General features: G+C 48.8%; 1 protein-coding gene across 1 annotated transcript; it reads right to left on the reverse strand.

Moving 5' to 3' along the window:
- Positions 1–10,449: 10,449 nt before the first annotated feature.
- On the reverse strand, positions 10,450–12,134 carry N7473_001575 (OTU family ubiquitin thioesterase; the record flags this gene model as incomplete). Its single annotated transcript, XM_057147515.1, has 8 exons — positions 10,450–10,475; positions 10,517–10,584; positions 10,643–11,101; positions 11,154–11,425; positions 11,478–11,743; positions 11,796–11,859; positions 11,922–12,008; positions 12,063–12,134. 8 exons carry the CDS (start codon positions 12,132–12,134, stop codon positions 10,450–10,452), a joined length of 1,314 nt encoding a protein of 437 aa, XP_057011169.1.
- Between the last annotated feature and the right edge of the window lie 4,839 nt (positions 12,135–16,973).

The following is a 16,973-nucleotide window of genomic DNA, read 5'->3' on the forward strand; positions in this document are numbered from 1 at the left end:
TGAGTATGAGAGGAACCACTCATACATTGAACAAAACCTATGACTGCTCGAGTCATCCGTAGAAGCGATTGTCGATCTTGTGCGAGACGATGGACCGCCACGTGGCGAATAGCCGAGATCGAATCTCGCCAGCCTTGGATATCGCTGACAGCTGGACCAGAAGGGTTCGCTTTCAGTGCGGGTCGGTGTCGATTGGAAAATTGAAACAGCTTGTGTAGTTCCAAAGCCTCAGGGCATGTCCACCCATTTTGCACCGATTCCGGGAGGAAATGCCGCTCGACATACCAAAATGCATGATGCTCGAGATGCCGCTGGATTGACTGCAGAATCATATGCTGCGCCTGAAACGGAATCCAGCCCTCTGGTATCCCGAGGAGAGAATATAATGCGTAGAGTACTTCTGGTCAACAGTCAGTCAAAAGACGTTGGCGTTATCCGAATTTGTGTTCTAACGGACTCGGGTTTTTCTTGCAGGGAACGGACAAAACATCTGAGCATTCTATACGAAGTGTATTAGAGAGCGTCTAGGTTGAAGAAGGGGCTGTGTCCGTACTCACCTTGTGGTTTCCGGTCGTGAACGCACGCGGGCGAGCGGAGATGTCTGATACAAAGTCAGTGTCCTGGCCAGGCCGCGACATCCTCTTGACGCGTTTTCCACCAGACAATTCTCGTTTTCGAAGTCGCCGCGCTATCTTCAGCATTGTGCTGTCCTAACGTTCCGTAGTGTAAGGGACAAAGACCTAGTCTGATAGACTGTTTGAAAAATTGATCTTTTAGCCAGCGAGACAGTCAGTCAAGATGTGCTGAGAAAAGTAGCATATACTGATAACCGTCATGAAGAGGAGAGAACGCCAAACCCACAGTTGGACCGCAAGTACCTGTATAGTCGTCTAGGCTGACCGCGTAACCAGGAGAATCTTCCTCTTGCCAGGCATTTTTCAAACGCAACCGATGCTGCTCAACGCTCGGTTGAACGCGCTTTTCAACGACCGTTGAAGGTGATTCACCGTAAACATCTTGAATATGAGATGCAACCGCCAAGATATGGTTCCAAGGGTGGCCCCGTCTAGATTCATGAACGCCATGGTTTGAAGTGGGGTGTTCTGCGAGATTGGCTGCAAACTCTAGATCGCATACTTCAACAGCTGTTGAATCACCTCAACTAGCAGCAAAAACAAGTGTTTCCTACGAAATTACCGTGCAGTCCACCACCTCTCCCAAAGATTTTGCATACCTGGCAGCTACGAGCGGCCAAATGCGAAAAGGCATGAAAAGTTGTCGTAGGTACAGTACAATTCATAGGCTGTGAAAATTGGACATCCACTGGGGATGGCTCAACGTTGATATTTGCAAGCCTCCCCAGCCAGCAGAGCCCCACTTTCAACTTAATCTCCACCTCCAGCTATTCTCAGGGAATGAATGAATGTACCACTGCTCGAGTGAGTGGCCACTGATAAATTTCCTGCCGGCACGTTTTCAAATGGCAGATGGGACCTTCCCCTCAATCTATTTCAGAAAATCCTCTTTTTTGACAGCCCCTCATCTTCGACCACGTCAGAGTTCCTTCGTTGACAATGGCGCAGTATGACAGGAAAGCCGCTGAACATCGCTGCCGCAAACTTTTCAGGGATTACAAAAAATGGTATGACAGTTTGAAGGGAGAGAACTCCTCCTCAGACTCTGCGGGCTCCCCAGACTCTGCGGGCTCCTCGAAACCTGCGGGCTCATCTCGTACGAAGCTAGGATCCACCCCCACAGAACATGATCGCGCATCGTCTCCAGCTGCAAAGCCTGAGAGCAGACGCAATCGGAGGGTTCGGTTTGAGCCCATTGAAAGAAGCCGGTCGCCGGAACCGACTCAATTCAGTCGGAATGATCAGACTCAGTCCGTCAGCAGTCAGTGAGTGCCTTTTGCGCTATACGTTGCAACACCACGTTCTCGGCGAGTCCAATTCCTAACAGAAATGGCAGACCGATCAGGCGGGAGCAGAAGGAAAGGAGCTGCCCGACTAGACGAATGAAGTGAGTATTGAAGTCTTTTCCATTATTTTGGGGGCAACAAGCTAGGATGATCATGTGACTGACGCAAGATAGATCGGTGTCGAGAAGGCGCGAGCGTCGTCGGCAAACCGGTGATAAACAGTTCCACCCTCGTCATATCAAATAAGTTCTGGGTGATGTCGAAAGCCCCATAAAAGAGAAAAGGGGTGTTAGAAGGAACCGGTGTCAATAGATCACATCTGAAAAAGGGCATACTGAGACACAATATGAAAAGGCTAGTTTTGAAATAGCTCTCTATGACGATATTTCAATCGGCGCTCCCAGTTCGTCAATCACCAACCAAGCTAGTACTAGCCGTTGTGGAGATTCTTCGTCTCGTCTTGGGCTAAGGTGCGATCAGCGGCCGTCCTACCAGCGCCAAGTTGCACGGCCGGCGGGTATCGGTTCCCGAGTGTTGTTATACGCTTGGCATAGTCATTGTTACATTCTTTGATCGTGATATCTGTACTGAAATCTCTATTGAATTCGAATTATGTTTTGAATTGGCAGTCAGGACGATGGAGGTCGCCCGACACGACGTCCCTAGTAAATATTCAAAAGAATTCAAATAGCAAGCATATGCTGGAATCTTCTGGTCAATGCGACCTGGTTCTGATCTGCATTCACAAGAGATCCGATCAAGGGCAACCATGTAGCGATTGCCGCCTCCTTGTGATGGGCTTTCAGGTTATCGCGACGCGAGAAGCCGCGCCGACAGTCCAGAACCAGCAGGCATGCGGCTTTTCAGCCAAATGGCCGGGTAGATGACGCTGAAGGCCTATGAAATATCGAAGGCAACTTCTACAGGCCGCAACGCTGCATTTGAATTATCGCCGCTGAAAGTGCCATGGTATGTTTGCTATTGCGACTGTGGCTCAGGCGTCACGGGTGGATGACAAAAGACTGGGTTTAGTAGACTGTTCGCAGGTTTGATCTTTTGACCAGCCGGACAGTCAGCCAAGATGTGCGGAAGAGAGTGGTATAAACTGAAAATAATTCCGAGAGGGAAACGTCCAATCCACACATCATCCGCGAGTACCTGTGTAGCCATCCAGGTAGTCCATAAAACGACCCAGGAAAAACTCTGATTGCCAAAATTTTCTCAAAATTTTCTCAAAATTTATTTGCACTTTTCAACGTTCGTTTCAACGACTGTTGAAGGTGATTCACCGTAAACATCTTGAATATGAGATGCAACCGCCAAGAGATGGTTCCAAGGATGGCCCAGTCTAGATTCATGCACGCCACGGTTCGTATTGGGGGCTTGGCGAGATTGGCCGCAAACTCTAAAAAGCATGCTTCAACGGCTGTTGAATCACCTCAACGGGCGGCAAAAACGAGTGTTTCCTACAGATTTACAGTGCAGTACACCACTTCTCCCATAGATTTTGCATACCTGGCAGCTACGAGCATCCGTAGGCGAAAATGCATAAAAGGACGCTCCACAACCGGTCTGGGAAATTCAGGACTTCCATCCTCATCCTCCGAGACAGTCACGGTCATCTTGTCTGACCGCAGACTTGACTTATAATTAGTCTTGGCTTTCGCTAGCATGAGCCCATTGAAGTAAGAAATGCGCTCTCTCGCAGGACGGGCTCTGCATTATCAAGTGAACTCCGCAGGGACATCTGCGAAATCAAGAGACTCCGCAGTGACAACTGCGATACCAAGAGACTCCGCAGTGACAACTGCGAAACCAAGAGACTCCGCAGTGACAACTGCGAAACCAAGAGACTCCGCAGTGACAACTGCGATACCAAGAGACTCCGCAGTGACAACTGCGATACCAAGAGACTCCGCAGTGACAACTGCGAAACCAAGAGACTCCGCAGTGACAACTGCGATACCAAGAGACTCCGCAGTGACAACTGCGATACCAAGAGACTCCGCAGGGGGGCGCTGCGTCACGAAGTGAACTCCGCAGTCTAGGGTCTGTGATGACAGAATCCTCGCAGCTTGAGGTCTGCTTTACCAACATCCTCCCTCACAGACAATGAGCCCTGTGTTTGTAAAAGCGTGCTCGATCGGGTAGGACCTAGGGCCCAAGGTCTACACCATGATCCTCTAGCGACATGCAGGCACCTCTCCGTGGTGCTAGGGACCAGTATTCAAGTGTTGCTGCGGCACTTGAAGAAGCCAAGACCTGCACGACTCATCTCTGGGAACATTATGTAGCCCGGACCATGTAGCCCGAACCATGGGGGAAGTCGATAGCATTGCAATGAAGATAAATTCTCGATTCTGACTTGTCCTAATGTAGAGATAGATCTTGTAAGCTCTGTCACTGAAATTCCAATATAAGGGAGGGCACTACGTGGAAACCCTCAAACCACACGGGAAGAAATAGCATACATACAGTATTGTCTTAGCGAATAGAGACAATAGGATCACAGGCGACCCGTCAGTATGAGAAGCAATCGTCTGTTCATGCCGGTGTCTCCCATGTAATTCACGGATATTGAGGTGTTTGTTGACGGTGTTGACGGTGTTGACGGTGTTGACGGTGTTGACGGTGTTGACGGTGTTGACGGTGTTGGTGGTGAGGGTGGTGAGGACAGTGAGGATGGTGAGGATGGTGAGGATGGTGAGGACGCTGCGTTGATAAACGGAAGTGGTGAAACGTTGAAACTGTGAATCACCAGGCGGTGAACCAGGCTCATCCCTGGCGCCACACATATTTGCCCGTTAGGCACAACACCCCACCTACACAAGTTACTTTTTCATTTGCAGTGTGCATTACGCGGTTTTCGTCAGCAGGCAGGTTGGGACCGGCTTGTCAGGATCGCTTTTGTGAGGTCGTACTTGGCTGCTAAACATTGTATCCCACATACATAATTCAACGGTGACGGTCAATCCAATGATTGATTATGGTTGCAAACGCTCCTCCAACAGGGCTTTTTGTTCACCGCAGCACTTGTTGACTCAACCGCACTCGCAACATCAAAATTACATTTCTGTGCTGCGACTATTACATGGTTGAGGCGGTAGACTGGAATATTTGGCAGCTCACACTTCGTAAATAAACATGGGTGATATGAATTACGGCTTTGCCAATTAGGACCCACTGGTGTTAATTTGCGGTCGCGCTTTCGGACATTAGGAACCACGACACTTTACCAGATCCGATAGGATCCATTGAATTTTTGGACGGCGACTTGTTTGATCTTGAACTTTGAATGGCTCACATGTTTCTTGTAGTGTACTGGGTAATACTGTACGCAGATTCATGGCTGCATGATACTGTAATGCATTCTGGACCGAAATGTGCAAAATATATCTTGTCCTTTTACGATTCGAACACATATCCCCAATGCAAACACCTAGAAATGGCCGCAGGTGCAAAGCAATTTAGCAGGACTGCGTGCTTTGAAAAGCCTTTGCCTCTCTGAACAACTTCCCTTGGCCTGAATAATCCCAGTTGAGACCAAAGAAGAATATAAACTTACCTGAAACTTTTTGCAATCGCGGGGTGGTCGATGCTTATCAAAGAAAGACTTTATTTCAGTAATAATAACTCTTGAAAATTCTGATGCTGGGCTTGCTTAGCATATGCATGAATGGAAAATTCCATACTGGGCCAGATGTTGCCTGGGAAGCCGATCCAGTGTACTGCGACTTGGCTGTGACCAGCTTGGAGAACAGGCCATTGACAGGGGCCCTGCGAAGGGTAGGAAAGATTCCATTCTGCCTGGCTCGTTTAGTGATGTGCTTGATTCAGTCGCTTTATGCGGAGTAGACCGTGACTACTTACCCGTATGGTAGTCTCCATCATCCTCCGCCGATGGGGGTGCTGTCTTAACCTGTGAATGCATTTGGATGATGTGCAGATTCAAGAATCCCTGGACACGATTATTAGGGCCTCGAACAGGTTGGGAGGTATACGCGAAAGTCAAGTCAGCGAAGATAAGGTATTGAACAGGGGAAGAAGTAGCAACTAGCAGATGCTGTACTGTACGGGACGTGCAGCTGTTGTAAGTAGATCCGCTTTCCTAAAACCTTGAGCCGTGTAAAGAATCTGATTCAACTGGCCTCATTCATGCGCAGCTGCGTGGGCATGAGCGGGGAAGGTGATCGTTTCACCGGGGAATTAGTCCGTTGATTCACACTATCAACGTTTGACCACCCCAATATTACGCTTAATTGCATGTGCGGTCATTATTTTGGAGCAATTTCTATTTCAGTTCACTGAAACGTACATCGAAAATATATAAATTCTCGTGCAACATCGCGAAGCATCTAAAGCATCTTCCATGATCAAGCGAGGCCTAACATGGACGCTTCCCATGCCCGACCTGTCGAAGACCATCCGGAGGATTAGCTCGCAAATGACTATCCTCCGACCGGTAAACCTGCCCCCGAGAATCAAGACAACCCGCAGATTGCGGTCGATCCACCCTCTGACCCACCTGCTGTGAGTAGGGAAAGCACGACCATTTTGATGATTGAGCTGACCACCGTTGGACAGCCCGAAGACCGACAGAGACCTCCCTTGATGGATCAGCCGTTTGAGTCTGCTATGGAAGCCCTCGCGCGGCTCGAACGCGAAGACCCTAAACTTTCGTTCCAAGCCGCGAGAATCGTGGGACTGTATCGGCGCTTGTGGGAGTCATGCATATCAAAGCATATAGAGGGGAGCAAGTTGGCCAAAGCGAATCACGGTTTACGAGAGACTCACCGACATTTGGCCGACGAGAGGAACAAAATGCAGTCGCGTCACGATGATCAAATTGCTCGGTTGCAATTCTTTGACCAGGCACTGGAGTCATCTCGGCTTCGGCTGTCTGATATTCTTAAAGATTGGGATAGGTACTATCAACTATGTGACAGCTACGGAGTACTTGGAGATAGGCCAATCAATGCAACGGAATCAAAAGGGGAGAAATTGAGTATATGATTGATTGATTGAAGAACATAAAATGAGGGCGCTCATGGGGGTTGAAATACCCATGAACTTACAGTGTAACGGAGGTCCACGCATGTTGAATATCCTGGTGCCTAATGACAACATAAATGACTGAGATTCGCCATATAAAAGTGTTGCACCATCTAGAAAACAATTGACGTGATGTTCATCCTTGTTTTGGTACGAGTAGCAACCCATTGGGGTTGACAGGTACTCCGAGGGGGTCCTAACCCAGAGCACAGTGAATGATGATGCGGAGTGAAAGGAACATGGCAGCAGTGGAACAATCATTGTCTGATAGGAGATTGAGAAATTCAAGATGATGATGATAAAACTGTAACAGACTCCTCCACTTTTAAAGTCTCTACAGTATCGCTTCATTGCGAGGGGTTGGCGTAAATGATGTAACCAACGGATAAACCGACTGTATCAGCAAGGGTTTAGAGAAGCCTCGGCTATGCGATTGTTGTTGAAGAAATCGCCTGTGGCTGAAATCAATTATTGCACATTAAAGTGTGATTAAGATTTGATCAGCAGCAAAATGTTCCGAGGGGAAGAGTTTGACCATGGATAGTGGTAGTGGAAAAAGAGTCACATTTCCCAACATAGGTCTCCGTTTACGGGTTGAGTTTAAATGGAATAAGCAAACTTTTGCAATATTGAATTAGATTCATATCGAAAACCGAAAGGACTTAGTAGGAATGGAACAGAAGCTGATTGTACGACCTGGGAGGAACATTTCAGAGCCTACACATTGACTTGGTGAGACACTCACACACAGAAGTTAGGCTGATGTTGGCCACTGCAAAAGCGAGGGATGTTTCACAGAGAATGAGATTCACACACATAATGGACACGGAAACCAACAGCGAGCTCTTCTTGTATTCTCCTTTTATCGTGCCATGGAGACACTATTTCAACTCAATCACACTGAAGGCACGTTTCTCGCTCGCCTTCAAAACCTCGATAATCCCATCATTTAAGGCAGCCACAGCTTGCCTGCGGCCAAACAGCTCCAGAGCCTGATCGTTGCAGCACTGGCGCAGTACATCACATTCGGTGGTCAGCCATTCAATTGACCTCTGGAGAAGGCACTGCTCTTCTTCAAGTCGTATCTTTAATGCAGAATCGACGACATAGCATTTCCACAGGCAGAGATAAAAGTCAAGAAGGCCGACTATGGGGGCGGCGAGGGAGTTGTGATGACGCAATATGTATTCAAACTCCGTGGTGAGGCTTGCTAAAGTAGCGGGAGCCTGAATCATCTCGAATCAACATTGTCATACAGTAGAGGGGAATGCTATTTAACCTTGTTTCCACCAGCCGAAATGATTTTCTCAGGGGCTTGACCATGACTTTGCTCCGGCAGCTGACCGTCAGCCACTCGGTGTACGTGTTGTCTTTTGGAGGACTGGAAAGTAGGAGAATACAAAGGGCGTTTGGAAGAGCTCATGGTGTTCGATTTGTTGGTGGATGTAATCTGACTCTCATGAGTGCTTTAAATAGGCGGTAGATCCCTTCCTGATAGAATATAGATAATCTCACCAGTGAAACGGTGGACTCTATAAATTCATATTCAGATTTTAGCGGCAGAATTCCGATTTAGCTAAGTTCCATTAAAATTTGGCCAAGTCCCATCGCTGTTGAATTCTTCTACACCACTACCTAATTTTCATGCATTATCACAGAGGTCTTAGAAATAGATCTTATACACCCGAAAAAATACAATCAATTCGAACTATCTACTAAGCTGCTCTCTAAGTACATGAATATAGGACATAGTACTAGCAAAAATGCATAGTATTCATCATTTTCGATGTCGCCGACGCAGGTTCCTTTGCACTATAGCTGGCGGAGGAGAATTACGAGGTCTTCCCTTCTTTGATGCGTTCTGGCTAGCTCTGCGCTGTGTAGGCTCTGCCACGATGGAAGCTGGGCCATCCACGATGGAAGCTGTGCCATCCATGATGGTAGCCAAGCGTTCGCTAGCCAGGCGTTCCTCTGCCACGCGTTCCATGTATGTAGCTGCGTCTTCAGATTCAACTGATGGCGGCCTGTAGGTTAGCCTACCTCCCCCCTGCTGTGATCGTTGTATAATGACATGGAAGATGGGCATGCCCTTCTCCTTGCTCGCTACTCGACAAAGTTGCTGGATAGTCAACACTGTAGGATCACCATCACTAGTAAGATAGCTACGGATAAGGCCGATTTCCTCGCATTTATACCCGAGATCCGTGAGAAAGCATTCAAGTGTGATACTATTATCCATGCATTCCGCGACCGTGGGATATATCCTTGGGATCCAGAGATTGCCCTTGCGCCCTTACGGGAGAAGGCGCCGCCGTTCCCTGAGTTACAATTCATTAGTGGTGACCCAGGTTCACCAGAGGCTATCCAGTCGAGCGACACAGAGATTACTTCATCACCGGTCGTACCTACCACAATTAGAACAGCCCGCCGAAGAACTCAGAGGCTCCTTAATACTGTATAAAAATTAGAAGTCGTTGAGAGCCATGAGACGTTTATAGGGAGTCTTCGAAACATAGTGGATGAGCATATCCGCAAGACCGAGCTATTACAAGCGACTGAGGCCGAATTACTCCGAAAGAGAGTGGCATTATCCAAAATTTCTACTAACCGGAGTAAGAAACAGCTAAGCGATGATGGTGTATGGCGAGGGAAAGATGCAAAACGCTGTATGTTCGCTAAAGAGAGGAAAGAAGCAGATGCTGCTGCTCGGAAGGCCGCGAAGAACGCCCCTGTTCTGGGTGATACCTAACCATCGAAACCCTAATGAAATTCTACATTTTCGTTATATATAGGGAAGTGCTTAGTAAATTGAAATCGCCGAGTTTCTAATCGATTTATGTGGTTGGGGTTACTAGAGAACTGATTTAGGTGGTTGGAAAATGTGCTTTTGGATTAAATGGGCTTTTGGGATGGAAACCCCAACTCACTAAGGGAGGAGTGGGGTGACAGAACCCAGGTACTCTCTGTGTCACAATGATCGTCATTTATCTTGTCCTTTTGGGAATGCCTAATATAGTTTCCTTTGTAATCTGTTGAATAGCAAAGGAAGCCTTGATTCATTCACATTTCAGAGAGATGGAAGGAGGCTATATATACAGCATGAAGTCCACGTTGATTTCCAATCAACTTGGTCTTTGTATAGATGAGAAGGAATTATTTCCGATGTTGCGGCATCGTTCCTGGGCAGCAACAGCCTCATATCACAACATAATCAAACTCACAAAATGAAATGAATAATTCCTTATCCACATCATCTATAATGGCAGCTCGAGGCATTGCCTCTTTCATACAGCGTTTGTTCATGGGCGCATTTAGAGGGGTTGATAAATGCTTAACAAGACCGGCGTGGATTGTCAGTTTCCGCCGATCCGGCCCAATGAGAAAGTGAAAAATTTGAGATCGAAATGGGTCTTTGGCTGGTAGCTAGTGATAAGAGGTATTTAAAAAAATGATTGTCCTTCCTGAAGTTCTCCATTTTACAGGGTTGGCTCCAATAGCTGTGCTTTTACATGGGTCATTAATAACATCATCTTCCTGGATTACCCGGCTCCCACTGAATCGGCTCAAAGTTTGAATTCTGGAAATGAGCCTGGTTGTACGGCGAGCTGAATCTGTCAATCGCCAAATTCTTAGTCGAAAACGTATTTTCTGCTAAGATAAAATACTCACTTCTTGAAAGGCGTACTCAAGAGCAGTGAATGACTCAAGTTGGGCTTCATAACCAGCGGATTCAACCGTATTTGCAGCCCATCTGATGACCGACTCGGTAGTGCAATCATCAGGGGCAGAGCGACAGATGGCCTGGTAGGCATTGAGAAAGAAAGAGGAATCGGCGGAATAGGTGGATGGCTCTGCGTTGGGGACTGATACATCATCTCCTGTGCGGACGAGACACGGAACGGACTCGCTGCGGCGGGGGAGACGGAGGCCATAGAGAACATGGGAGAGCCTGCTCCGAACACAGAGTCTGCCGTCAAGTTGGGAATGGACATCAAGTGCGAGTCAAGGTCCAATGAGAGAGCATTTTGGTCCCATTGTGAATAGTTGGATGACATCGCGTATTGGTAATTCACCACAGGGGTGATGTGTATGGTCTGATCAGCAGGATAGAGAAGGTCATGGTGGCCCCTAGATGCGTAGTCAGATATTCGAAAGCTTGGAGAAGGAAGAAAGCACCCACGGTCGGCACAGCAGACTGATAGTTATACCGCTGGGACGGCTCGGCGAGAGCTGGTCCGGCGTTAACACGTCGTCTTCGCCTCGGTCGAGGCGAAGAACCTCGAGTCCGAATCCAGATCCCTCGATGACTACATCCACCAGGGCCTGCAGTCCAACTTCGTCGATCTCAGTCTGGGCAGTTTCTATGTGGGTGGCACAGTACTGCTCTAGCGGCAAAGACAGGAAATTGTGATAGCTGTGAGGGTTGAGCTTCATCCATGCACTCGTCAAGAGCTGGCTTGCGGTCAGTATGGAGAAAGTGACAAGACAAATTACCTGGACCTACCCTAAAATAGGTGAGCACGGCATTCGAGTTGTACTCCTCATTAAAGGCATTGACCAGGAAAGCCTCATTCCGCTCGCCATTCTGGATGGCTGCGAAGGTTCGCTCAAATATATCTGCGGTAGCGTCCACGAAGACCCCGTACAGCTGTTCCGGCTGACCAACTTGACCCAGGAGCAAGCTAAGAGACTTGATCCGGATCAGCTCATGCTGCAAGCGTGTAGGATCCCGGAGAGCAAAAAGAGTTTCAAAATATCCAAAGGCCACCGCTGAACAGAATTAGAGGACTATCCCATTCCCATGTGGCGGTGGAGCACACACCTCTCCAACCGCAGTTCCCATCGCTCTTCATGATGCGGTTCATGGGGTGGGCGACAGCAAGCATCTAGGTAAAGAGTCAGAGTTGACCAGGGTCTGTGTAGCCGTAAGCTGTGGAACGGCATTTACACTGGCCTTGGTGGCAAGAGTGGGATCGGCATTAGCATAGTCTAGCGCGATGCTGATACTCAACTGCTTAGTCGACACCAGAGGGTCCTGTGGGATGAGTGGGTCAGCTCGCATCTTTATTGATGATCACGGTTCCCTTACGTGCAAATGGGGCTCAAAGTCATCGGACAACTTGTGGAAGCGCTCCATCTTGTCGGGAGAGAGCGCATCCATGTTAGCAGAGTTACTCATATCGGAACAACCAGGTACGGGGGCAATTGATATTGAGAGGTCTAGCGGGGGAAGCAGAGACAGGGCAAGAGCGTCTCAGTAAAAGTTGGCAAACTTCTACTTTTACAGAGAAGATGATAGAAATGCTTCTAGGATTTTGCTATGAACATGGCATACAACCTTGAGAGAAGGGGCTTGGGGGTTTGGGTATGAATGAATCTTTGATGAAGAGTCTTGATCCCGGATAATAGTTGGTGGCCATGAAGATCCCCAAAAATTCACAGAAAGGGGCATGGCGCAACCTCCATTGTGAAAGAAGCCAGGATGGGAATGATGTCAGCACGGCAGACCTGGTCAGTGTTAGCGCATTCAACGGCTGCATAATACACCATGGATAGCTTTGGCAGTGGATCCGTAATGGAAGCATCAGCCCTCTAGGAGGGGCTCGAGCGGCGCACGAACGATACGTCGGAGATTCACTCCGACGGGGGACAGGGATCCAAATAGAAACGAGGCCCGATACTGGCTACTAGCTATCAAATCTTCCGGATAGCATTTAGAAAAATGAAATTACAATTGCTCTCTATCCATCCACGTGGTGAGATTAAAAGGTTGGTCCACCAAGGAACCACACAATCTCTCTGGTTGTTCAACACCCTGCCGAAGAACAGCGTTGGTGAAATGATGACCAACCGATGACCAACCCGGCTACAGCATCAAAGGCTCTCATTCTACCCCTAACATATCCTCAGTGAAGATGACTGTAAACGGCTGGTCTGCATTAAAATATCTCGGATTTGTTCATACTAATTATCGCTTTGCACACGAGCTTTCCAGTCGTGGATGTAGCAGATCAATCTTCAACGGACTTCAACGAACCAGTGTGCCCTTTCGCCAGTGATAGGCCCACCGCTATCACTCTTGGACCCACAAACGAATGGAATAACGTCCAGAGCCAAAGAGCATGGACCAGTGGTGGGTTTTTGTTAAGAGGAGAGGTCGGGATGCGAAGAAAATGCGCCAACATAGGCAACAAAAATTGATTATTGGAGACTCGGGTTTTCAATGACCCCTGAACGGGTGGGCGATTTATACCCTCCGTGAATACGAACTATCCGCCGTAGAAAAAGCAATATTGAACAATACAGCTTATTAGCGGCGAGCAAGGCTGATTCCTCAACCAAGAATCACACCTTCCCTCAACTTTTATAATTCTACTACAATATAATGAATGTTGGTATCCATATCGGATGTGTGTGAATGACACAATTCTTGAGGGTTGAATTGTGCTGTGAACGCGTCCTTGAAACGAACGATACTCATTGCGGTCTCCCGCCGTTGAGGTAACGCGGCCGAGGCGAGTCGGTCTGTTGACCCTGTGGATGGCACCCACCGAAAATTTGGCATTGACATTCCAGCTCTCGCAAAAGAGCGGGCGTGGTGAACAATAACAAATAACAAATGTAGAAATCCGCAGGAGAAGATTACAACCTTAATGATTCAGCGCGTGCTTTGATCTTCGTTAGTTAACTAACTCTAGTTAGTTCAGGCTGTTTTTGTATGTACTATCGGATGATACCGAACGTAAGCGTCCGTACGGACCATTGAACTACCCTCAGCGAACTGGAAGGATTTCTCAACCGGGTCCATCACTTAAATCAAAACAATCCTTTCCCAATTGAATGCTCCATACACTGCCACCCTTGTCCGACCAAAAATTGTCGGAGCAGCTGAACGGTTCTGCGCTGGACCTTTTCAGGTTGGTAGAGTGGGGCCGGCCGCTGACGTTGCCTCGCCACAATTCTACATGATCAAGGTGCGGAGAAAGGCAATTAAGCTACTTCAGACGCCAAAAACAATCCAAGCTAGGCATTCTCAACCTTTTCACGTATTTATTGCCAAGCAGTTCGTTTGCTGAAGACTGGGAGAATTCAGTGGAACTGGCCCAAGAGCCTAGATGAAGTTGCCCCAATGTCCGGGCCATTTTCCCGACCAATCACATGATTTCTGATAAACCAGATTTTTAGAATAATGCTGTCACATTGCATCAGCCAGCCAATAAGAAGCTTTTGCCGTCGGTACTTTCCTTAAGCTGTCAGACATGCCATCCAAATTAGATACTGGTAGTAAGCCCCAGTCCTCAATGTTCTTCATCAAAAGAGAAATGCAATTGTTCAACCATGCTTCATACCGGGCGTGGCCTCCGCAACTTCTCCCATCAAAGATCAAATACCTACTATACTTATGCCCAAGACCGGGCGATACAGTTGTTATAGTTGTGTCTGGCCAACTGATACTCTGTGTGTGTGTGTGTGTGTGTGTGTGTGTGTGTGTGTGTGTGTGTGGTTTCAATTACACTGACCCCTCGCAAAAGTTGGATTATAAACCATAGCCCGCTAGGCTAGGTACGGATTCGTATTTTGGCCTAGTTGGGTAAACCATCTTTGGCGAGGGGTCAGTGTAAATGATATCACACACACTCTCTCTCTCTCTCTCTGTACAAACGGAGGCACTTCTCTGTATCTCCGGGGGCGCTCTGTACCGGGCGAAAAATTGTCGAACTAATAACCGAAGATTCGAAGACGGAGGACCTCTGTGGTTGTTGAGATTACAGCGGTATAAAAATTGCAACGTTGTGTGCCACGCGGGAACCAACCCCTGACCTACGGCGGACCCGCCCGCGCCCAAGATCCCTCCCACAAACACGCAAGAAACCATCGCTGGCTTCACGGTGGACGACCTCGAAGCCAGAACCACCGTCGAGAACCGGAAGCGAACCCGGAGCGGAGATACCTTCGCTCCATAGGATCCAGCCGGCCGAGTCACCACCAAGGAGGTGTGGTAACTGATCGGCACACTGAAGGGCGTCCGTCATCCGACACCAAACTGCGGCCATCACAGCCACCCAGAACGAACTACAGGAGATCAAACACAACCAGAACGTCCTCCAGGAACAGAACGAGAAGCTCCATGAGGAATTGAGAGCGCTACGAACACAGGTTGGAAACGCCTCAGCAGCAGTGACCGCGACTAGGACCTGGGCGGCAGTCGCAGCCCACCGCGGCAATGCCATGCCCTTGCTGAACAACCAACAACCGGAGAAAGAGCACAACTGCATCCGAATCAGCACCCAGAGAACCTTTGTCGACCCAAGAGACAATGAAAACAGCGGCGGAAACGCATTCGGACGATATCTCCCCATCGATGCCGTCAACACCCACATCCGCACAGCATTGCAATGCGACGTTGCAACGCAAGACGCCCAAGTGGCTGGCATTGGCACCATCAAGACCGGGTATCTGATTCGCTTCAAAGACACGGAGTCGGCTGAAGCAGCGCACAATAACACGCAGTGGCTAGATCAACTGGGCAACAACACAAAGCTGGTCAAACCACGATTTGGTGTTGTAGTACACCGTACCCCGACCGAGGAATTTGACCTGGAAACAGGGGCCATCCAGGCAGCGGAGAAGATCATCAACGATAATGACCTGGCGGAACACGGCTTCCACATCGACGAACTGGCCTGGATGAAAGCGAAGAATAAGGCTTTGGGGAAGTTCGCATCATTGGGAATCCGGTTCGATTCCGCAGAGGGAGCAGAATACATGCTGCAGCCAGCACTACATTCCTCATGTTGAAAGCCGCGAGATCAAGAAAAAGAGATGTTTTCGGTGTCAACGATTTGGACACTCTGCATAGACGTGCAAGGAAACGCCGCGATGCGGACATTGTGCAGGGCAGCACGAACGTGAACGATGCCCACCGGGAGTGAGAGCGCGGTGCCTGGATTGTAGTTGCGAACACCCGACTGGCGATCGACAGTGTCCGGGACCAGCGACCTCCAACCCCACCAGATGCTAGAGAGAAACCTCCGTATCCTACAGTTGAACATGATGAAATCGGGGCCGAGAACGCAGGGATTGATCAACGACCCTCAAGGCCAAGATCTGGATGTTCTTCTGATCCAGGAGCCCTCCATCACTACGTACCGCACGCATGTCAATCACAGCGCCTGGCGGCTATATCAACCTACCACACAATCCGATGCCGTTCGGTTTCGCAGCCTGATCTACATCAACAGACGAATCTCCACCTCCTCACACCGTCAAATGCCTTGCGACCACCCAGATGTTGCAGCCATCAAGATCTGGACATCTAACTCTCAAATACTTCTCTTTTCTATCTACATACCCACCCGTCCCGTTCTTCACCGGCGATGACGCATCGGCGTTACCAGCCCTCGCTGCAATCCAAAGCTCCATCGCAGCTGCTACATAAAACGAGCCACGGCCAACTAGTATCGTTGTGTCTGGCGACTTCAACCGACACCATCCAATGTGGGGCGGCAGCCATATCCCACCCAGGTTTATCGAAAACGCCAGCGACCTCATCGACTTTTTCCAGATTCACAGCCTCTAGAGTTGCCTCCCCCGAGGCACGGCAACCTACTGGGCCTTAAATAACCCCGAACAAAACTCGACCATCGATCAGACAGCGACAGACAGCCCGGACCTGCTCGTCAAATGCCACCTCTATTACGAGAGCTACGGATCTGATCACCGCGCGACTCACTCGGAAACTCGGAATGGAACCTGCAGCGCTAGAGGTACGAAAGTGAACAGGCCGCCATACTTGTGAGAGTCCGCTGCCTTGGGGACCCTGAAAGCAGCGATGGGACCTCTGGGAAATTTCCAATATGCAAGTGTGGAATTGGGGGTTTGGCACTGATCCCTATGAATGTGCAATTAGGAAAGTCCGAATTTCTGGGAGATAAATGCAGCGAGCGGAGTGGGAGGTGGGCAAAAGAGGATAGACGGACGGGATTGATCATAATAGACC

The sequence above is a fragment of the Penicillium subrubescens genome (genome assembly GCF_028828155.1).
Source record: "Penicillium subrubescens strain IBT 31985 chromosome Unknown utg000002l_segment0_segment0, whole genome shotgun sequence".
NCBI lineage: Eukaryota > Fungi > Ascomycota > Eurotiomycetes > Eurotiales > Aspergillaceae > Penicillium > Penicillium subrubescens.